Here is a 23,002-nt window from a genome sequence, read left to right as displayed (position 1 = left end):
CTAAGGGGGTGATATCTAACATATACAAGATATTAATAGATAAGACAGACACCCTAGATTTAAAAATGCGGTGGGAACGAGAAATAGGCATTCAAATAGAGAAAATTGGGTAACTATGTCGAACAAACCACCATTCACTTCAGTGTCTACTAAACATAGAGAGCTCTCACTAAAATTGATACACAGGTGGTATATGATATCCAGAAAAAAATCTTTAATGCATCCAGTTATACAGCTTCTCTGTTGGAGGAGTTGTATAGAAATTGGAACTTATTTGCATATGTGGTGGGAGTGCCAAAAAGTGCAAAGGTCCTGGGCAACAGTTGCAGATGAAAAAGGACAGAAAGTATGACATCAGATTAATCTGTCCCCACAACTGATGTTATTGAACCCGAATGACGATTCAGAACTGCAAAATAAAAAATTAATCAGTTTTTTGTTATTGGCGGCATGACTAACCATAGCTCGATTCTGGAAGGATCTGGTAGGTCTTAGTATACAGTACTGGTATTGTACGGTATGGGATATAGCACTGTTGGAAGAGCTAACAGATAAACTAAAGATGGCATGAGACGTAAGGAAGAGACAGTTTTATAGCAGTTTGGTTTGATTTTTATTAGATTCATTAGAGAACAGGATGGGGGCCCAGTAGTGCCTACAGCATATTCTTGGATATGCAATAGTTGATGGATAGTCAATAATAGATTTGAAATAAATTCCCTGAAATGATCTAGTGAAGGCAAGTGGGAAAATACTAGAAATCAATCCATAAATATGCAATTGATTTAAAGTACAGTAAAAATGGAAGGCCCAATTTAACTCTCAAATGTATGGAAGTGTGGAAATATGAAAGTGTAATGTTGAAACTTGTTAATCTGTTTATTTTATTTCTGTTTTTGAGTTTATGTTTAAAGAAATTAATAAAAATATATTTTTTAAAAGTGTATATTAAGCAAAGTCTGGATTCATGGAGTCCAAGTGGATTGGACATGAGGCTCTGATGCTGCATATGATTTCCATGAGGACTAGCAGTTGCATGTTTTGTCCTTGCAGAAATAGATTTTTCTATCTGCTAAGCAGGCTTCTGCTGTTAAACCTAGTTTTTTACTATATTGGGATTAGGAATTGTATTTGGAAGGGAAATGTGAGCCACACTGGCAGATGAACTGCACCTCCCCTAAAAAATGTGGGCATGCTGTATGCATACTTCATACATTGGCATGCACATTCTCTCTTGTATGTCCATAAATGCATACATAGAATCATAGAAATATTGCACTCATCTCCCTTGAGCTTGGAGCAACCAAATGCAATGGAGAAATTTCTGATTTAGGTAAGCAAATAGCATGGGAAGTGGCTGTTTCTGTGGCTGTTTCCTTGGAGTAAGGGCCTATTCAATGTTACAGCCCGCACAGTTTTAATTTTACAGTGCTAATTCCAACTGTTGCATGGAGAGTGAGGGTATCTGCTTGGTCAACATTCTCAAATGTTGTCCTCTCCAAGTTAAATTCCAAGATGCATGTGTTTTTAGGAAGCTTCCACATGGGAACTAGAATATTTGAGATAGCCCTAAACTGTTTGGGAAGTCACTGTATTATAAATGGGATCTCACTGTAACAATTAGCATAAGTAAAATCTCATTCCACTGACCATGTGGCTGAGTCACATTCAAAAGAATGGCTGGATCAAATTAATAATAATCATGAGGATTTAGAAGAGCTATGTGATAAAGGCTGGATTTGGCCCATGGCTAAAGTTTCAGTACTTTTGGACAGAAAGAAGAGAAGCTGCCTTTTGACCTATAGGGTGGAATCTGTTCAGTGCACTTGTTCTCATGCAAGAGCTTTTGATCCAATGGGCACTTCTGCTAACCAAAGGGGAAGCTATTTTTTCTGATCCATCTTTTCCACTATAGCCTCCTATATCACCTTCTGTATTCTGGAGGACCCCCCAACTCTCTGGAGTTGATTTTTTAGCAGAGGGAGGACAAGCAAAAATCTCCCCCCTCTACTTCATTTGATCAAACACACTTGTATGAGTTCAGGAGCGCCATCTGGATTCCACCCACTGATATAGTAGTGCTGTTACAAGTGATAGTCTCTTAAACTATCCCCAAACTTAATAGTACTTCTCGCTTCTTTGGATAGAGGGTTCTTTGTCTATTGTGAATTAGGAGTTGGGTCTTATGGGGAGAGCTGTGTAAACTAGAAAGAAGTAAAGTTTGTTGCCAAGGCAACTAGAGTTTAGCAGTCCATATGCACATTGCTTAACTTGCATTGTTTATTTTGACTTCAAGTTATGAGAAGCCTTGCAAAGCTACTCATGCTCTCCCTCTGATAATTGGAGATTATGAGCTTCATAGATCAGTTATTGCTCTCCCATATCCATCTTTGCCACCAAAGGAGCTAGAAACTTACTGTTAAAAAGCAGAAAAAATAATTCTTACACAGTACAAAATTTTGTTTCTGTATTTTCACAGAATCATGCCATATAGACTTACGCATGGACTTAGTCTTTCATCAAAGATGGTCAATTATTTCCAAATTTTTTGACACAGAGACAGAGATACGCAGCAGTTGTGAACTAGTACTAGGCAGAAGTCTTTAAGAGAATAGGAAGATTAAGCAGTTGAGTGTTTCAGAATGCATGGTTTGAGGTTTTGAAGGAAACTTTCCAAGTCACAGAATACAAAATAGCAGGATATTGCCTTTTTTAATGATAGTTTATTATATTTATGAAGACATACTTGCAGCTAAGTAGCCACACTATAAGTCTGATACCAAGTTTTAGCTTATTAATCATTGCTTAAGTAGTTGGAGAAGAAACTTTACATTTATGACTATATTTGTGCTATGGTTTGAGTATGGTACATAGTAAATATAGTCAAAATTTGCATCCAACTTAACTTTTCTCTCCTCTCTAATTCTAGGGGGAAATTTGCAGTAGTAAAGAAGTGTGTAAAGAAAGATACTGAAAAAGAGTTTGCCGCAAAATTCATGAGGAAAAGAAGAAAGGGCCAGGATTGCCGGATGGAGATAATTCATGAAATTGCAGTGCTGGAACTGGCACAACGAAATCATTGGGTTATTAATTTGCATGAAGTATATGAAACACCAACAGAAATTATTTTGGTTTTGGAATAGTAAGTATTAATTGTAATAAATGTTGTGGGTTTATAATTAGAGGCTTTAATAAGTAACACTATATTTTGTTGGAAAACAGTACCACATTTTTGAAGGATTAACTTCAATTTACTAGACATACTCAGATTTTTGTTTTGCCCCATTTCTGGAATTCTGGGCAGGTTACAGTTTTTCAAAATGGCGTGTATCCAGATAAATATTGGGCTACAGATAGATTGCCTTAACGTTTTGCCCTTAGCAACTTAATCCTTGCTACCATTGACTTGGTAGCAAGAACATAATTATAGGCTTCAAAGAGTTGTCACTGACCAGCAGATTCCTCATGTTCTTGGAATGTATTGACTCATGGAGACATAATTGTTATGAATAGTAATAAGTTCCTAATTTGATGTGTAAAGTATATGACTGAGCTAGAGAAGTAATGCTAGGCTCTAAGCTTGATGCATTTTTAAATACTGTAACTATAAGTCCCTGAGAATTTGGAGACTAATGTTGTTGTGTTCTGTCTTTTTGTTGTTGTTGCTGTTGTTCAGTTTATATCCACTGCTTCTACCAAATGTTGCTCAAGGATTCTAACAGCAGTAAAATACATAGCAGAATACAAAATAAATAAGGCAGTTAAAACACGTGAATAAAAACAGCCAGCGCCTTTTGAATAGAGATCAATTTTAATAACCATGATTTCTGGATAAAGGCCTTCCTGCATGCAAGCAAATACACATTTAATACTTTAATTCAAAAAGAAAAGAGGTGTATCATTTTGTACCAGATGGCACTAGGTTTCAGTGTAATTGCTACCAGAATCAAATGCAGCTTAATTAGCAGCTACAGCAGGAAAGGAAGATATTGTGAGTACCATTACCACAGAAATTTTCATAATAATTATCTCAATTTTCTGCAACCTCAAAAATATTTTAGAAATTCTGCAATTAGTTTGAGGCCATTTCTAAAAACATATGTTCCTGCTTTTCAAATAGAGCTGCCTACTCATGAAGAAGAAGCAGTTATAGCTTTAATGAGTGAGCCAAACTCTTGCTGTCTCCCTGTCCCAGTGTCTTGAACACAGAAAACGAGAAGGAAGGCGAGTTCATAAAAATTATTTTGAAGCAACATTATAAATTGTTTTTAGGAACATGGCACCATTATTGGCAACATCTTGTACAGCTAAAAGTATGTTTTGAATTACTACGTAAGAAATTAGGGCACATGGTTGAATGGGTGCATAAGATTTCCCGCCTCAAACTCCCTTCCTTATACTGACCATTTGCTTGAAATAATGGCAGCTGAACTTGTTAACATCATATTACTTGTTTGCTGATGTATTGTGATTATTATGAAACCAACTCTTCTCAGTTTTTGATGTGATAAATGAACAGGCTGTTTGCTCTTAAACTTAAGCTTCTAACTACATGTAAAATATTTAAAACAACCAAATAAAAATAAAGTTCATAAAGCAGTGTAAGACAATATAAACAGCCATAAAACAACAAAATCTGTTGGTAAGTAGAACAATGAATCTCATTGTCTAACTGTTAATTTGAAAAGTGAAGGCAGAAAACAATACGATCTTAATATGGCGTGCAACTCTGCAATGAAGGATATGTCTTTCACACTGCATGAGCTACAAAGGCAGGGCTGCAAATGGCAAGCAGCAGTTGACTAATGCCTCACCAAATCTGCCAAGTAAACTAATTGAAACAATAATTGTGAAACAATTCTGGTCAAAGTAAGTAGAACAAGATATTTTCTTCTGCCAAACACGGCCCCTCCAAGAAATTTCTGACTTGTGTTGGAGATAACTTTCTCCTACAGAAAGTGGAGGGAGCAACCAGAGGATCAGCTATCCTGGACTTGATTCTAACCAATAGAGATGATTTGGTGGATAAAGTGGCAGTTACGGGAACTCTGGGGGAAAGTGACCACACCATACTTGAATTCTTGATTTTAACAGAAGGAAAAGTTGAGAGTAGCCATACGCGCACCCTGGACTTCAGGAAAGCTGATTTCAATGAACTCAGAACAATTGTAAGTATGGTTCCATGGCAAGCAACCCTAATGAGAAAAGGAGTCCAAGATAGGTGGGAGTTTCTAAAAAAGGAAATTCTAAAAGCGCAATGGCAAGCAATTCCAACAAGGAAAAAAGGGGGGAAACAGCAGAAGAAGCCAATGTGGCTTCACAAAAAGCTTAGAGATGACCTGAAACAAAAAAGGACACATACAGGAAGTGGAAAGAAGGCCAGGCCACAAAGGAAGAGTACAGACAGGTATCATGGAATTGCAGGGATGGTGTCAGGAAGGCTAAAGCGGAGAATCAGCTGAGGTTAGCGAGGGATGCTAAGAGCAACAAAACAGCTTTCTTTAGGTATATCCATAGTAAAAGACAGAGAAAAGAACCGGTGGCACAGCTACTCAGTGAGGATGGCAAAATGATAACAGAAGTGCTCAATTCCTACTTTGGCTCAGTCTTCCCCAAAAAAAGGGTCTGTGACCCTCCCGGGAAACATGAAGTAGAAGGGGCAGGATTGGAGCTTGAGATTGATAGACAAATGGTCAAGGAATACCTAATCACTTTGAATGAGTTCAAATCTTGAGGGTCCGATAAACTGCATCCTAGAGTATTGAAGAAACTCTCAGAACCGCTGTCTATTTGCGAAATCATGGAGGACCGGTGAAGTGCCGGGTGACTGGAGGAGAGCTAATGTCCCTATCTTCAAAAAGGGCAAGAAGGAGGAACCAGGGAACTACAGACCAGTCACCCTAACATCAATCCCTGGAAAAATTCTGGAGCAGATTATAAAGCAGTCAATCTGTAAGCACCTTGAAAGCAATGCAGTGATTGCTAGGAGCCAACATGGATTTATGAAGAACAAATCCTGCCAAACTAATCTTATCTAATTTTTTGACCAGGTAACCTCCGTTGTAGACTGTGGGAGCATAATATATCTCAACTTCAGCAAAGTTTTTGACAAAGTGCCCCAGGATATTCTGATTAGCAAGCTAGCTAAATGTGGGCTGGATGGAACAGCTATCAGGTGGATCCACGGTTGGCTTCAGAATCATACTCAAAGAGTGCTTATCAATGGTTCCTTCTCAAACTGGGCGGATGTAACGAGTGGGGTACCATAGGGCTCGGTCCTGGGCCCAGTGCTCTTTGACATTTTTATTAACAACTTGGTTGAGAAGGTACAGAGCATGCTTATTAAATTTGCAGATGATACAAAATTGGGGAGCATAGTAATACTGTGGAAGACAAAAAGAAAATTCAAAGGGACCTTGATAGGCTGGAGCATTGGGCTGAAAACAACAGAATGAAATTCAACAGGGATAAATGCAAAGTTCTACACTTAGGAAAAAGAAACCAAATGCACAGTTACAAGATGGGGGATACTTGGCTCAGCCATGTGAGAAGGATCTTGGAATTGTCATTGATCACAAGCTGAATATGAGCCAACAGTGTGATGTGGCTGCAAAAAAGGCAAATGTTATGTTAGGCTGCATTAACAGAAGTATAATTTCCAAATCACGTGAAGTATTGGTTCCCCTCTATTCAGCACTGGTTAGGCCTCATCTTGAATACTACATCCAGTTCTGGTCTCCGCACTTCAAGAAGGATGCAGACAGACTGGAACAGGTTCAGAGGAGGGCAACAAGGATGATCAGGGGACTTGAAACCAAGCCCTATGAGGAGAGACTGAAAGAACTGGGCATGTTTAGTCTGGAGAAGAGAAGACTGAGGGGAGATATAGCACTCTTCAAGTACATGAAAGGGTATCACATAGAGGAGGGCCGGGATCTCTTCTCAATCGTCCCAGAGTGCAGGACACAGAATAATGGCTCAAGTTGCAAGAAGCCAGATTTCGACTGGATATCAGGAAAAACTTCCTAACTGTTAGAGCCATACGACAATGGAATCAATTACCTAGAGAGGAAGTGGGCTCTCCGACACTGGAGGCATTTAAGAGGCAGCTGGACAGCCATCTGTCGGGAATGCTTTGATTTGGATTCCTGCATTGAGCAGGGGGTTGGACTTGATGGCCTTATAGGCCCCTTCCAACTCTACTATTCTATGATTCTGTGAGAATGAGATGTTCTTCACAAGAAACGGTGGGTGGGATATGAAGCTTTTTCTGATCAGCACTGTTGATGATTCCAGTGATTTGTTCCTACTTTTTCTTTCCCTTTTGTACTGCAGTATATATTGTGTAGCCATAAAATATATAGTGCAATACAGAAGGGAAAAGTCTGCCTAATTAGTTCCTTTAAGTCTAAATAGACATTTGTAGAATGCTATTCAGGAGAGACCAAAGGGTATAGAATGGTATCCAGCAAGGCTGGCATCCAGGTTGGCCATGTTTGGGCACCTCCCAAAAGTTCCAGGACTCCTCGCCTCTTCTTCACCACCACCCCTTGCTCACAGACGTACCCCGTCTAGCGATGTTGGAATGGGAACTAAGCCAGTGCTTGGTTCTGATCCATGGTGGCCAGCCATTGTCTTAGATTCCCCAAAATGCAATGCTGCTGTCACTGTTAAGCACTGCATTTGGGAAATCTAAAATGGTAGGAGACCACTGTGAACTGGCCGAGCGTGAGTTTGGCTCCTCTTCCAAAGCCCTGCCAAGGAGATACATTCGGGGGAGGTGAATGTCTTGCAGCAGTAGATGCGTGGCTGAGCTGCACACTGCAGCAACATCAAGGTGCGAGGACCCACTAGCGGCGGCAGTGGTGGTAACAGTGACAGATGGTGGCCTAGGTTGATGGTGGCTGCATCTACTGAAGGCTAATGCCAGCCTTGGTGTGAAACAGAGTGAAACTTCAGTGAAAGAGGAGCTGGGAAAATTGTGTCTAGAAATTTAGACCTGATGCTGTAGAACTTTTTGTAATTCCACCAATGTCCAGATGACTTTTCTCAGTGGAACATTACCTGATTTTTTTTTTAAAAAAAAAACTGTTTAGATGTATATGCACTTCATTTGCACTTCATTGGTGACATCCTCACTTTTTATATGCAAACTTTAGTATTTAGTATGGAGAGAGATTTTTTTTGTAGAGGAGGTTTATTTACAATCAAGCAGTATATAAATTTTGTTGAATAAAATAAATGTGGCTGGTTGGTCAGATCAGTCCTAACAGAAGTACGCAAGCTAAAATCAACAAAGTTTTTGAGTACAGTTATTTTCTTTCATATGTTAAACTGGTTATATTTAAGTGGTATTTTCTTTTTTTATTATAAAACAGTGCAGCAAGCATGAAATGATAGTCCAGATGAATTGCATATGAAGCTTATTGTGGTGACTTGCCTTTTCTCTTCCGCCCCAAATCATGGCTGAAATATGACATAGTAGCTCAGAGTCTCTGCTCAGTTATTGCTTTACTAATGTGGTTTTCTTGCTGATAAAAACAATTTCCTTGTGTTTAGACTTCATGTTGCATCTAAGTTCTAGAAGTTGTGAATGTCTGGGTCCCCTGTGTCTTGTGGCTACTTCTCATAGCAATACCACTCTACCACTCCATTGCATGAATTTCTGTAAAAAAATACCAGTGATGTATTCTTGACGATCAGAACTGTAGTGACAAGAGTTGGCCCTACCAATAGGCAGAGTGAGGCAGCTGCCTGAGATAACAGATGCTGGAGAGCAGCAGCAGCAGCCCCTGCCTGTTCCTTCTGAGCCCCACAGCCATTCACCTCTCTTGCCTCACAACCTGTACTGACCCTCCTAATCCTGCCTGCTGCTCAAGTGCAGTGGACAGCACTATCCTTCCACCAGTGTTGAAGTAAAATTTAATTGCTGTTCTCGTTGGCTTCTGTATGTGGAACTAGGGGAGGAACCATCTTGTTCTTCACCTTAAATATTAAAGGCAATAAAATGTCCCTAGTAATGACAGATATGTTTTCTGTGCCTTCTTTCAGGGCATGCAGGTTATCAAGTCCTCTTTTATGCATGGCCTGGATCAGAACCCAATCCTAAACATGCTGAGTTGAAAGCCAAGTCCCATTGAATTGCAATGAGCTTTATACTATATATACATAGGACTGCCTTAGTCTTTACATCTGGTATCAAGAAATAGCATGAGTCAAAGCTACCATGGTTGCTCTTGTTTACTAAACATTTTTGTACTTACGTTCTGTCCTCAGGCTAATTAAATCCCTTTGACTACAGTGTAAGATGCAACTCTTTTTAGGTCCAGAAAAAATTTCATTTTGTCAATGTCATATGGGACTCCAATCCCTGTAACATATTGGTATATTAAAGCAAGGAGGGTGTTTAACTTATGAAAACTTATATAAATATTCCTTAATAGATGAGTATTTTGTCATACAATTGTTCCATTATTCAGCATCTTAACTCCTAGAATTAATAGTTCTTAATGCAGCAGGGGTGGGGAACCTGTGGCCCTCCATATATTGTTAGAATACAACTCCCACCATCCCTGATGTAAGAACTTAGTATGAGCTTTGCTGGATCAGACCAGAGGTGCATCTAGTCTGGCATCCCATTCTCACAGTGACCAGCCAGATGCTTATTATCTTGACCCTTTCCAATATGGGTTCAGGTCTGGTTATGGAACTGAATCAGCCTTGGTCACCCTGATGGATGACCTTTATCTGGAGCACAGGGGGAGTGCAACCCTGTTGTTCTTTCTTGTTTTCTCAGTGGCTTTTGATACCATTGACCTTTGTATCTTTCTGAGCCAAGTTGGCGGAGATGGGTATTGGAGGCACTGTTTTACAGTGGTTCCGATCCTATCCCCAGGGTTGTTTTCAGAGAGTAGCATTGGGTGATTGCCTTTTGCTCCCCTAGCAGTTGTGCTGTGGGGTGCTGAAGGTACCATCTTGTCCCCAATGCTGTTTAATATCTATATGAAGCCCTTGGGAGTGGTCATCAGGAGATGCTGATGATGCCTAGTTCTGTTCCTCTGTAATATCTGAATTGGGAAAGGCTGTGCAAGCCTTGGACCAGTGCCTGGACTCAGTGGTGGGCTGGATGAGGGCCAATGAACTGAGTCTGAATCCTTGCAAGACAGAGGCGCTGTGGGTTAGTGGTTCCCGAGATTGGATAATAAGTCAGTTGCCTGCTTTGGATGGGGTCATATTCCAACTGAAAGAGTAGGTGTGTAGTCTGGGGGTGCTCCAGGGTCCAGTTTTGTCGCTAGAGGCCCAGGTGACCTCAGTGGGTAGAAGTGCCTTTTACCAGCTTCGGATGGTAAGACAGTGCAGCTGTTTCTGTACCAGGATAGCCTGACCACTGTTGTCCATGCACTATTAACCTCTAGGTTGGGTTACTGTAATGCACTCTACGTGGGGCTGCCCTTGAAGTTGGCCCTGATACCGGCAAGGCTGGCCCTTTTTCCTGTGAAGGCAAGGGTTCTTGCTTTCTCCCTTTACCCGTATCTATTCAGAACCCTTATATGTTGAACGTTAGTTCACCCAAACTCACAGGTTTCCAGCAGCATTCATCACAAGAAGGTGAATTATAGAGACCCACCCAAAGATTCTTGTGTCTTGGGAGGTACCAGAAATTTTCTAATTGGAAATCAGACTTCAGACAGCATAAAAGTCTTCTAATATATGCTATTTATTCGTATCTTGCACACTACAAGTACTAAAGGCACTTTAGGTGGCCTTAGCCATCACAGCAGAAACAGAAAATAATACAAATAAACTGAAAAAGATTGCTGTATATACACATTTAACATCAAAGTATACGACCTTGAAGGTACACAGTTAGTTCATTAGGTTACAATATATGAAAGGACTGAGTTTGGCTCTGTAACAAGACTGAGTTCTAAGTTACAAAGTACATGGAAATACACGTCACAATACATTTCACACGTCAGAAGACATAGATGGCCTGCATCGTTCCTGCAGTTCTTTGATCACACCTGGGCTCAGCTTTTTATGGTGGTTAAGGTGTTGGACTATGACCTGGGAGACCAGGGTTCGAATCCCCACACAGCCATGAAGCTCACTGGGTGACCTCGGGCCAGTCACTGCCTTTCAGCCTCAGAGGTAGGCAATGGGAACCCACCTCTGAATACCGCTTACCATGAAACCCTATTCATAGGGTCACCATAAGTCAGAACTGACTTGAAGGCAGTCCATTTCCATTTTCTTATCAGCAAGTAGGCTTTTCTGGTGATTCTGGTTGCAACATCTCTTTTAGAACCACCAAAAAAACAATGCTCTAAATAGTGTTCAGGCAACTTCCTCAACAGATATCAGAAGTTATCAGATGTTTACAATCATAACAGAGTATTGGCTGTCTTCCCAGACACCTTATCTCTCAGTACTCTGCCACAGAACCACCATAGAGAACACACTGCTTTACACAGAAGGGGGGCAGATAAACCCTTTCAAAGAACTTTTTGCAACTTATGCACACTATGAAATCAGCAAGCTATAAACTAAACTGTAAGCAATTACAGCAGTTATAAGTATAGTTTAAGCCTATATGAGGCTGGTCCCATTACAGTCCAGAAGCTGCAGCTGGTGAAAAATGTGGCAGTGCAACTGCTCACTGGGGCGAGGTACCGCCAATATGTTATCCCACTACTGAAAGAATTGGACTGGCTGCCTGTTAGCTACCAGGCTAAGTGCAAGATTTGGTGTACAAAGCCCTATCCAGTTTGGGACCAGGATACCTGAAAGATTGTCTTACCTCTTATGTACCCAGTCAATCACTGCGTTCTGCAGATGAGGGCCTCCTGCAGATAACTTCTTATCAGATCTGTTCCATGCAACATAAGAAGCGGACCTTTAATGTTGTGGCACTGACACTTTGCAATTCCCTCATAAATATTAGACAGACACCATCTCTGTTACCTTTTTGGTGCCTATTGAGGACCTTCTTCTTTTAGTGCCTACTGAAGACCTTCCTCTTTCAACAAGCCTTTTAAGTTGAGACCTTATCCCAGTCTGCATCTGTGTTGGAATTGCTTTTTAAGATGTTTTTAAAGCTTTTTTTAAAAGATGTTTAAGATGTTTTGTTTTAATGTGTCTTAAAGTCCTTTTGTTTTTAAGATGTTTCAAAGTGATTTTACTGCTTTTGTTTGCTGCCCTGGGCTCCTTTAGGAGGAAGGACATAATATAAATTTAATTAATAAACATGAGCGTTCTCGTATACTATTTCCAATACTGGAGGTAGTATACAGCAATCGTGGTTGGTTATCCATTGATGGCTTTATTATCCATAAATTTGTCTAATCCCCTTTTAAAGCCATCACTACATTTTGTGGTGCTGAATTTCGTAGTTAAACTATGTGCTATATGAAGAAGTGCCTCCTTTTATCCGTCCTAAACCAACTTCTAGCAGCCCCAGCTAGGATTGCCAGCCCGGTGGTCTAATAAAGCTGAATATTGGAGGTTCAGCATCTGAAGTGCCACCAGTTCCCCACCTCAGTTCTACAAACTCTTGCATAATTCTTTGTAAGCTAAGAACAAACCATGGCTATAGCTTGTGGTTTGTCTGGAGTGAGGCAATCCATGAGCCCAGTTTGGAGGTAACACTAAGCCAAACCATTTCTTAGTTCCGGGTAGCGCAACAGCAATAGGTTCAGGGGAGAAGTGAAGTGCCCACAATTTTTCTTTCAAGTACCAGCATACTTATTCACTCTTAGCCATGGTTTGACTTAGCATTAGGTGTAGACTGTGCCACTGACTGGTTAGGTAGATTACCAAATTACTGAAAAGCTGGAAAGCTGTTTATTTGCCAACTAGGCAAGCATGCACATACCTTACAATCTAAGAATATTAACTATTTGAATAAATCATCATGTGTGGTTTCCCTTCTCTAGAAAAGTGGCAAAAAATTGTATGCTTTTCCTCAGTGCTGCTGGAGGAGAAATCTTTGACCAGTGTGTAGCTGAAAGAGACGATGCGTTCAAAGAAAAAGACGTTAAGCGTCTCATGAGGCAAATCTTAGAAGGAGTTTCATTTTTGCATCGAAATAATGTAGTTCATCTTGACTTGAAGGTAAGATTATGGTTTTGAAGTACTGAGGTAACATCAAGAATCCAAGCTTCTAGTTCAGGGTGGGGAACTTTTTCCAGCCCAAGGCTTGGATCCGGAACCTGTTTATTGTCCATGGGTCATTTTTGACAGGTGGGTGGGATCATCCACCAATAGGTCATTCAATATATGACAACAGCTGATTCAAATTTCGAGTGTGGGAGCAAGCACAAGCAAATAAGCCTTTGCCTGTTGCCTTTCAAAAAGCAAGCAGAGGCTTATCTCCAAATCTAGTGCTGTGCTTAGAACCAAGATCAGAGATCTCTTCTCTCTGATCTTAGCCTTAGTGTGTAGATCAGAGATGATAGATTTCTGCACCTGATGCCATGTGACATTGGGTGACTGACAGGTGAGCATGGTTTACCCAAAATGACTTTGCAGGCCAAATCTAGAAGCCTGGCAGTCCTAATCAGGCACACATGCTGGAGGCTGTCCACCATTGTTCTAGTTTTTTCTGAACCCCAATGAAATTAGGGGGTTCTGTTACTCTTTGAAGTGTTCTGATTACTCTGCCTGAAAAATGTATTTTGAATGTTTATGAATTTAACCTGTTTTCTGTTTCTAGCTATACTGTTGGCTTATCGCACAGTGGACTCTTCTTTCTTCTTAGGAACTTTAATCTAGCACTTGTGTAAAGCTGCCCTTCAGTTGAGCTAACTTACTGCTGTCTCAACATGTACAGTTGGGGGTAGACGTTTCATAAAGCCTTTTGGGAAGAATACTCTCAAACAAAACTTCCTTAATTTTTTAATAATGATGTATCACATGAACTAGTTTCTTCTTATGATGTGGATTGGAAAACACAAGGGTAGGCTGTATCAGTCACATGAGCACTATATAGTCTTACTTGGGTATAGGATGATAAAGCCAGTATTGTATGTTTGTGGTTTTTTAAAATACCATTTAGTTTTTCCCGGTTTGTTTTCCCCTATTCTCCATTGCTGTGCCTTTCTTTTGTCTGCCTTATTTCAATTTCTAGTTCTGTAATTTTGTAGTGCACACAACCGCTTTGTTTTTTGATATACAGCATATAATATTATTTGGAAGCATTGTTTGGCCTTTATGGAAGCAGTTGAATTCAGAATTAAAACTCCATATTGGCCTATCTTGGACTCTTGGTGCAGGTTCTTTAATCTTGAGTTCCAAAACAAATCCCAGATGTTTGTTGTAGTAAGCGTGTAGGACTCCTGTGCAGTTCTTAATAGTTAAGACTCTTCTAATCTTTACCTTTTCCACTCATTTTCAGCCCCAGAATATTCTGTTAAGCAGTGAATCACCACTGGGAGATGTTAGAATAGTTGATTTTGGCCTTTCCAGAGTAATGAAGAATAGTGAAGAACTAAGAGAAATTATGGGAACACCTGAATATGTGGGTAAGTTCTTAGCAAGTCATTAAAGTAAGTAATGTTGGTGTATTATACCGATAATTTATCATCATGTATCCCAAGAATCAGTCAAGGTCTCAAATCTGGACATTAGTTTCAAAGACTTGGTAATTAAGCTGTGGCAATGATTCAAAATAACAAGGACATAGTGGAAGAACAGGTAAAGTTGTCTGAATTTGTGCAAACTGCATTGATTAGTTTTCAAGCTTGCAGTACCTTCATTTGAAAAATCTACTATTTGGCATCCAAATATTAATTTGTTCACATTTTTAGTAGAATACATAGCAACCAGCGGTACTTTTTTCTCTGTAACAGCTCCAGAAATCCTGAGTTATGATCCAATCAGCACTGCAACAGATATGTGGTAAGGAGAGATCTTTACTGTGTAGCTCTTTCAGAACAGCTCTTTTTCTCTCTTACGAAGCTTACGTGTGTTGTTCTTTCTTTTTAGGAGTATTGGCGTATTAACATACGTCATGCTAACAGGGGTATCGCCTTTCTTGGGAAATGATAAACAGGAAACATTCTTAAATATATCTCAGATGAATGTAAATTACTCTGAGGATTTTGACCTTATATCTGAATCTGCTGTGGATTTCATCAAATCTCTTCTGGTTAAAAAGCCTGAGTAAGTTATATTTAGAAGGTTTGCTTCATTGCCTTAAAACGGTACAAGGTACAAATAAAAGTTGGAAATATAAGTCATTGGCTGAACTCGGATGTAACATAGCTGGCTTTACACAAGCCAGGTATGTGCATCAGGCTCATGGGCTCCTCCCCTTTCACACTGGCTTTGGCACAGAGATCTTGGCTTGGAGAACTTGAAATGGAGGACTCTGGTTTAATGGTGGCTAACTTACTAGGATGTAAAGCCAGGATTCTGATATAAATATGCCATGGTTTATGAAGGTGGCAACAGCAGCATTAGAACTGGGCCATATACCTATGTCCTCAACTAAAAATTATGCAGATTCCCCACAGTAACATGGACTTCATTATTCTTGCTATAGCACAACTATCTATTTTTTAAGCACCTGTTGATATTGTTTCCTTTTTTAATGTATTGTAACGGCTGAGTGCTTCTCAAAAATATTTTATATAGGTTTATAGTGGTATGCTATGTATTTTAAACATATATTTTACACCCTTGTCTATGAATTAGTGAGATTTTCAGCCTTCTTTTAGAATCCTCCCCCCAAATGTTTAATTTTTCATTATTCCATATTTGCTTCTAGTAATGCTTCAGTATTCCTTTTTGTACTGCAGGAGCTAAACTAGCATCCTAAACATAGCAAGTCAGACAAAGTCATCCAGCGCTGTCATGCTTGCTATTTGAATAAGGAAACTTTTTAATTTCCTTTTTCATACTCAAACATTCTGCTTTTTCAAAAAAGCAATTCAACATCCACTGGTTGCTGCTGTTCCAGCAGTGGTGGTGACAGCAGCCTCTAGCACAAGTTGCTACCTAATTGCAGTTAGAATACATTTCATGAAGTCATCTTTGAGCTGTGACTCTATATTATTTTGCATCAGAAGTGGATTTAGCTATTCATCAGTAGTTCTGACAGCTAGACAAACTTGCTCAAAGGGCATTAGCAATCTAGGTGCCCAATTTGAGAGGAACTTTAGGAATATTTAGAATTGTTGAAGATGGTGCAACTCTTACTTTCTGCAGATTAATGCACAGTACTACTGTGAATTCATGTGACCAGTCCACCTCAAAGTCAAAGGTAAACACCGGTGAAAATCCATTTCATTTATTTAACTCATGATGGACTGGATCTTATCAGGAAAACTCAAAATCTTTGCATTGAAGCAGAAATGTTCTGAAATTAAAGAAGGGACTCTAAAGAGCAACTAGCTGTACAGTGATCTGCAACCTGAGCCACATAGAACAGTTGCCATATGGTGGCAACAAAATTGTGTCTAGGTGCAATTTGTGTGCGGCTGCTCACCATGTGGTTTGGCTGCTGCCATGTGGTTTGGCTGCTGCCATGTGGTTTGGCATTTCACTTCTGCAAAATTTTCTTTTGGGAGACTTGCAAGAGTTTGGCATCCAGTCTCACTGACATGTTACTGCACAAGAACCATTCTCAGCATGATGGATAATCATTTTTGAGCAGCCAGCCACCTGACTTGCCATTTTGTGTGAAGTGACACCGAGACTGTTCTCTGTACAAAATGTATTGTAAGCAAGTAATTTTTCAGGTTTCTTAATTCTTGTATATAAAGTATTTATGGAGCAACTTTCCCACTGCATGGGGACAGCAGTGTCCATGCAGATCATTGTGGAACTATTTAATGGAAAGGGTTACATGTGGCATTGTCAACATGGAACTGATAACTTGCATCTGAACACATGCTAACCACAAATCAGTTCAGTGTTGATCTTCACCTTGAGGTAACCATTTAGATTATAGATAATTTGTTTTTAGCTTTGAATCCTTTTGGCCAACCTTTTTGAGCAGGTGTCTCCTCTTTTCTGTCTAGGGAACGGGCAACAGCAGAAGAATGTTTGGTACATTCTTGGCTAGCACAAATGGATGTTCCTGATACTATATGCTGGATAAAGAACACTGAAGAGGAGGCAAATGCTATTATTGTAAATGAAGATTTTACTTCTGAAAATTCTACAGATGGAGAAAAAACAGAAGAGGCATTGGTGACAGAAGAGCTGATTGTAGTAGCTTCATATACATTGGGCCAATGTAGGCAGTCAGAAAAAGATAAAATTGTTGAACAGAAAACCATTTCCAAGCGGTTTAAATTTGAAGAACCATTGCTGCAAGAAATACCTGGAGAATTTATTTACTGAATTGCAACTTGTTTCTGCTCTTGGAGGCTTTGAACTCTAACTTGGGAGACTTGGCAGTCCTTCACTTCTCCTAGACTAATTTATGTATAGTCGATAACACACTGATATGCAAATACACTTCTTGATAACATGGGGGAAGATGGGACACGAGTCAACTAGGAAACTGTGCCAAACATCTTAATTTTTGTGGAAATGGCTAATGATAAATGCCCTATACAGAAAAAAGCAGAAAGCTGTAGTTCATTTTTTCTTCTGTTGGTATGTGTAAAATTCTTGTGCTATACCTTCTGTTTTAACTATTCAGTGGGGACCGATATTCCTGTACAAGTGACCACTGATTAAAAAAGAAATTTGTCTGAACAAGCGATAAACATGACTTTTCACCAAGTGCAGCAAAGTACCAAAAGACATTTTGTATTTGGGCAAAAGTTGCCCTTAGTCGTAGGTAAAGAGAATCCAAAGCCCCAGTCCCTTGTGCTGGACAGGATTTGGATGTAGCAGAGGACTCCGTCTGCTGGCTTTGCCATGGAGTGCCCTGCTCTGCCTACTGAAAGAGTGGGCATAAACTGATGGCAGCAGTGTCCCTGCAAGCAGTAGCCAGTGGAAACCCCCGAGATGGGGGGGAGGGCCTGGGGCAAATGGGACAGAACTGCCCCTCCTACACCTTTCACCCTGGCTAGTGTAACCAGCAGGGCTTTGGGTGCGGTGGTAGCTGTAGTGGTCCGTATAGCTCTGCTACTCCTGGCTGAGAGTAAGGATTGTTCCCTAAGCTGGTTTCTTTTTTTCATGCTGTTTTAAGCCTAATGAAATGCATGATGTGATCCTCTTGTGGCTATCTGGTATTTCAAGCTAACTAGAACAATTCAAACAAAACAGTAAGTTAAAGCTGGAGAGGGAATCAAAGCCTCTGCTTTACTCTAAACTGGATTCCAAGGACCCATCCTATTTTCATATTACATTATACTTCATGGAGTAAAGAGGCTCTACCTGTACTCAGCCTTCAAGGTGAGTCCTTGTAAGAAGGACTAAGCAAAATAAATGTGTGATGTATGCCACCAGGAGGAAGAGGTATTCTTTATAGAATATGTGTTACTTTTTCTGCCTACTCTGAATATATGCCCCTTTGTACCCAGCAGATAAGTCTACCATAGACTGAAATATAATGCTCCTTCAATTGAATCACCTCTTCCATACAGCTTGACCAGCTGACCCTTACTGTCCATTCCCCCAAGATCTGTATTGCTCCTGTGTAGTTTTATTTTACTATATTGAATTCTTAACATAGATAGTATTGCTGCTGTTTAAGCTGTGCAAGGTCTTCCAGAGCTGGTTGAACATCTTGGAAGATTGCCTCTTCCGATTCATACAAGAAGAGGCACATGCTAATCTGTTGCAAAACAGATAATCCCCCCAAGCTATAAAGGACATAAATATAATTTATCACTGAAGAAAACATGAAACCCTAACAAGTTCCAGTGTGTGCATTTTGTAGTGTTCCTGAATTTTGGAATCTACTAGTGAAACTGGTTTGTTCCTACCAGGTTAGGCAATTGCTTGGTGTGGAAATACAATTATTGGAAAAACCTGTTGCATAGTTATAGCAGAAACCTTGATCCAGACTGAATAATGTATCATATTAATAATTTCTGTAAGATGTTTAAAACGGCTTACAGCACCAGAGAAACTAACAACAATTACGTAGCCTGAAAGCAGCATACCACCTTTATTGAGCACAAGTAGTTCATCTGTTCTGGGCATCTACCAGTTCTTCTCACTATTAAGAGTTACTTCCAGAAGTTCACAATTGTTATATAATTTATGGAGGCTGGACCAAAAAAAGTGTGTGTGTAGTAAGTATCTTAGAATTTACTTCAAGTGCAAGAAATATCATTTAACCATGACCTGGAAGTGGGAAAACATAATCCTCAGTTCTTGTCTCCTTGTCTAAATAGATCAGTTCAGTGAGGAGACAAAGTTAAATTCACATGTAAAGTTATCTCTGTGAGAAACTAATGAGAGACAGTTATGAATTTGTAGCGCTCTGCAAATAAAACTATTTGGTAGCTCAGCATAAACTTTTTTCTTCTAACACAAAAGTTAAAAAGGCAATTTTTCATCTGCTGTGTGTTTGGGGGGGGCTGTTCCAGTACTTTTTAAGCTTGTACAATAGTAAACTTGGTAAAAAAATTAACTTTAGATTTTTAGTGTACTTCTAACAAAGCTGCCTTGTTCTTGGTTGGCTGCTTGGAGACTCTTCTGTAATCTGTTGTATTAACTTGCTGTGCCTTAAGGTGAGCTTTGTATAGTTATCAAAATGTTTCAAATATGTATAACATTGCAGAAGTCTAACGTAAGTTATATGCAAAACTTAAAATTAATCTATAACAGAAAAGTATCTAATATGTATATGTAGGGATGCCAGCTAATTCCATAAACTGAGTGGTATTAATTTATTTTGTACTTTACAATCATGCAGTTGGCAAATCTTTAAAGTAGAGATTGGGAACCTGTTGTTCTCCAGATGTTGTTAGACTGCAGCTGCTATTATCCTGACCTACAGCATTTGCGCCGCCTTTCACTGATGGAGTTGGAATCCAGTGAGAACTGGAGGGCCACAGATTCCCTATCCCTGCTCTAAAGAAATGGAAGGCTCCAATGCAATAACCAGGTACCAAATATATACATTTTAAAGCCTCATTTATTCCAAGATACAAATCTGAAATGCTGCAGTAGAAAAATGAACCTTATTAAAATGTGAATTAGTGTATGAAGTAGGAAAGCTGGAAAATTCTCCAAATATAGAATGAGGGATTGCAGTCTCCACCATGTGTCTTGCAGTTCTTAACATTTTGTCTTCTGAAAAGGATAGTCCTTACTCTGCAGTATATAAACTATGATGCTACTCTTGAATTTCCTGCTACAGGAAGTGCTGTCTCTCTCGAGTTTATAAGAAGGTTAGATGCAACAGATATAGTTTAGTTGGTTCCATTGCTGATTACCACCTCTAGGTATCCAGTACCTAGAATGGCAAATTTAAGTTTACCGTTGGAACAACAACTTGTAAGTACTTACGTAGTCATAATAAAGGGGAAATGAAAGGAAACACGGACTGTCAGATAAATTTAAATTTACTTATGTAGCAATGTCCTGTTAAAGAGCAAAGAAGTGCCATGCCTCTAAACATTTCTGCAGAATCCTGGCAGTTGTATGCCTACTGTAGTTATAGAATTACTGACTTTAAACACAAAAGATCTATTACATTCTTCTGTTGGCCAGTACAAAACTGTTTCCTTCAATGCAATAAGCTGGTTTTTCCAGTTCTATAATTATGTTCTTTAGCACTTACCAACTGTAACTTGGATTTTTTTAATGTATTCCACAAGTCTTAGGGAGCCCTTTAACTCTCAAGTGGTTTCCTGCTCCTTATAGGAGCTAAAGAGAGATAGCTGGCATCTCAAAGAGTTTTCATCAAGTAGTGCAGCTAGGGCTTTTAATTGCTTCATTGCCTGTACTGTGCCTTTAAAAAACCATTCCCTTTCTCTCAGAGCTGACAGTAGCATTTGCTTCAGCAGTGTATTCCAGAAAGCCAAAGTTCCAATGTGAAGGTAGGAGACAGCTCTCCAGTTACTGGCTGTACCCCTTCTGTTCCATGAAGCTCAGGTGAAGTCTTTGAGGCTACTCCCAGAACTACTGTGGGAAAAATAGGTTGAGGCCTGCAACTGGTACCAGAAGTCAATAGAGAAATGTTTTTGTGTGGTGCTATATCGGGGAAGGTTTCTCCTTTAACTATGATGGGTTACTTTATGTTTGGCAGAATCACTTTTCTTCTGTCCACACCAATACAGAGGAAGAATCCCAAGGATAAAAACAACTTTTTTCTTCAATTGGCCAGAATTCAACTTGTTGGCCTGGCTTTCAGTGTCATTACCATATTAAATCTTCAACAAAGCTGAATCTGAAGCAGTGTATCTGCACTACTCAACACTGCCTTCTCTTTGTAGCTTGAAATTTTTATGCGACAGGCTTGATTGCCTCCTAATGCAAGCAATAATACATTTAAAAAGAGTTAGCAATGGAAGTATATGAATGACAGTGATGAAATGCTGCTTACTATTCATTCCCTCAACATTAGTCACACCAACTGCAAGGAGAGCAATACCTAGTCATTTGGACAATGTATGTAACATCATAATTTTTCACATTTTGTAAGGAATATACTCAAGTGTTAAAAGGGCTAATAAATGAATTCACCTTTATAAAAGCTTTTAACCTTTGTCCCAATTCATATGAAAGGCAGCACCTTTAGTTGGCAGCTTTTCCTGGCAAGAAACATTAATGTATCGTTAGAGATTAGTTTGGTAGGGCTACAGCTGAACATCATGAGCCATCCCATCAAGTTTGGGATGCATACTTGAATGTGTGTTCATTGTTTTATGTGGGATGCAGAATGGATGTATAAAGAGACAACTTTTCCACAAATCTCTGCTTTGGATGTATGCCCATGGTTGCCACTGAGCAAGAACCTGTGCACAGCAAAAGGTTTTCACATGCATAACTTTTGCTATATGTGATACTGTACATCTGCTATGTATGCTACTGTTATGTTTAGACATGCACTTTTCTTTAAAGGTGGGAGAAACATACTTTCAGGCCCTCTTCAAGTTTAAATGTTAAAGGGGCAGCATGTGCTTGATGAATTAGTGCATGATTATCGTTAGCATGGCATAACATCTTTAGAAGTGTATCCAGAGAAGCAATGTTTTGGCAACAAGCTAGCAGCTGGCCTATGCTTCTCCTTCCTCAGTTGTGTTTTTCTTCTATGGTCCCTTTGGATGAGATCATGCTTTCACCTTAAAGTGCTATATTAATGCAGCATATTGTCCTAAATGTTCATTAATTTACTATAAAGTAGGTGTGGGGAACTCTTGCCAAAGGTTTCCCACAGCTGCTATAAAGGCACACAAAATAGCTGTTCTGAATGCCACTACTTGCTTATGAGTCTTACTCTGTCCTGTGTGTGCAGAAGGCTTTTATTACATAACCAGAGTTTAAAAGTCATAACCAGTTGTGCAAGGACAAAAAAAACTACTATGCTGTCTTTTTCTGGATCCTAGCCGGTAGAAGTCACCCTGATCTGTGAGCTGCAGAGGGCTTTGTCAAACGACGGTTGAAAGTGATGAACCTTTCCAAAGCAGCTTTGATTTGAATATGTCCTCTGTGTAAAAAAAAAAAAAAATCCTTCTGCATATCCACAGACCCTTGCAAATGCCCCAAGCAACTCGTTGGATCTCATCCCGTGTTTAAAGCTTTTAACAACACAAAAGTGTGGAAGAAAGGTGTGGTATGGAAGTTCATTTAAAGACAATTGGTCCAACCAGTGTTATAGTCCCCATTTAAAATTATTTTTAAAATAATATCTGAACAGCTTTTACAAATACTGCAGAACTACACCTCCCATCATCCTTGACCATTGCCCCATGCTTGCTGGGGCTAATAAGAGCTGAAGTCCAACATAATCTGGTCCCCCCCCCCAGCTGTTATCACTGCAGCCCCTGTTTCATTCTGAACCTCAATTTACAAAAGGCAGGGAGAGTGGGTGAGAAGAATCAGCAACTTAAAATATCACATAAAAATATTTCTTGTTTCAAGGATG

The 23,002-nt window shown here is 39.6% G+C and overlaps 1 protein-coding gene across 1 annotated transcript in view; it reads left to right on the top strand.

Moving 5' to 3' along the window:
• The window catches only part of STK17A (serine/threonine kinase 17a), a 33,287-nt gene extending 15,551 nt beyond the window's left edge, over window positions 1-17,736 (top strand). Inside the window, exons 2-7 of the mRNA XM_061586227.1 lie at window positions 2,930-3,142; window positions 12,969-13,113; window positions 14,396-14,522; window positions 14,850-14,898; window positions 14,986-15,162; window positions 17,025-17,736. Of these exons, the coding sequence (XP_061442211.1) occupies window positions 2,930-3,142; window positions 12,969-13,113; window positions 14,396-14,522; window positions 14,850-14,898; window positions 14,986-15,162; window positions 17,025-17,349 (1,036 nt within the window). The 3' untranslated portion in view covers window positions 17,350-17,736. The remainder of the gene's footprint in view (window positions 1-2,929; window positions 3,143-12,968; window positions 13,114-14,395; window positions 14,523-14,849; window positions 14,899-14,985; window positions 15,163-17,024) is intronic.
• Window positions 17,737-23,002: the final 5,266 nt, after the last annotated feature.

This window comes from Rhineura floridana, chromosome 10, assembly GCF_030035675.1.
Source record: "Rhineura floridana isolate rRhiFlo1 chromosome 10, rRhiFlo1.hap2, whole genome shotgun sequence".
Lineage (NCBI taxonomy): Eukaryota > Metazoa > Chordata > Lepidosauria > Squamata > Rhineuridae > Rhineura > Rhineura floridana.
Note: the sequence above shows the minus strand (reverse complement) of the source record. Positions and strands in the feature narration are given on the sequence as shown.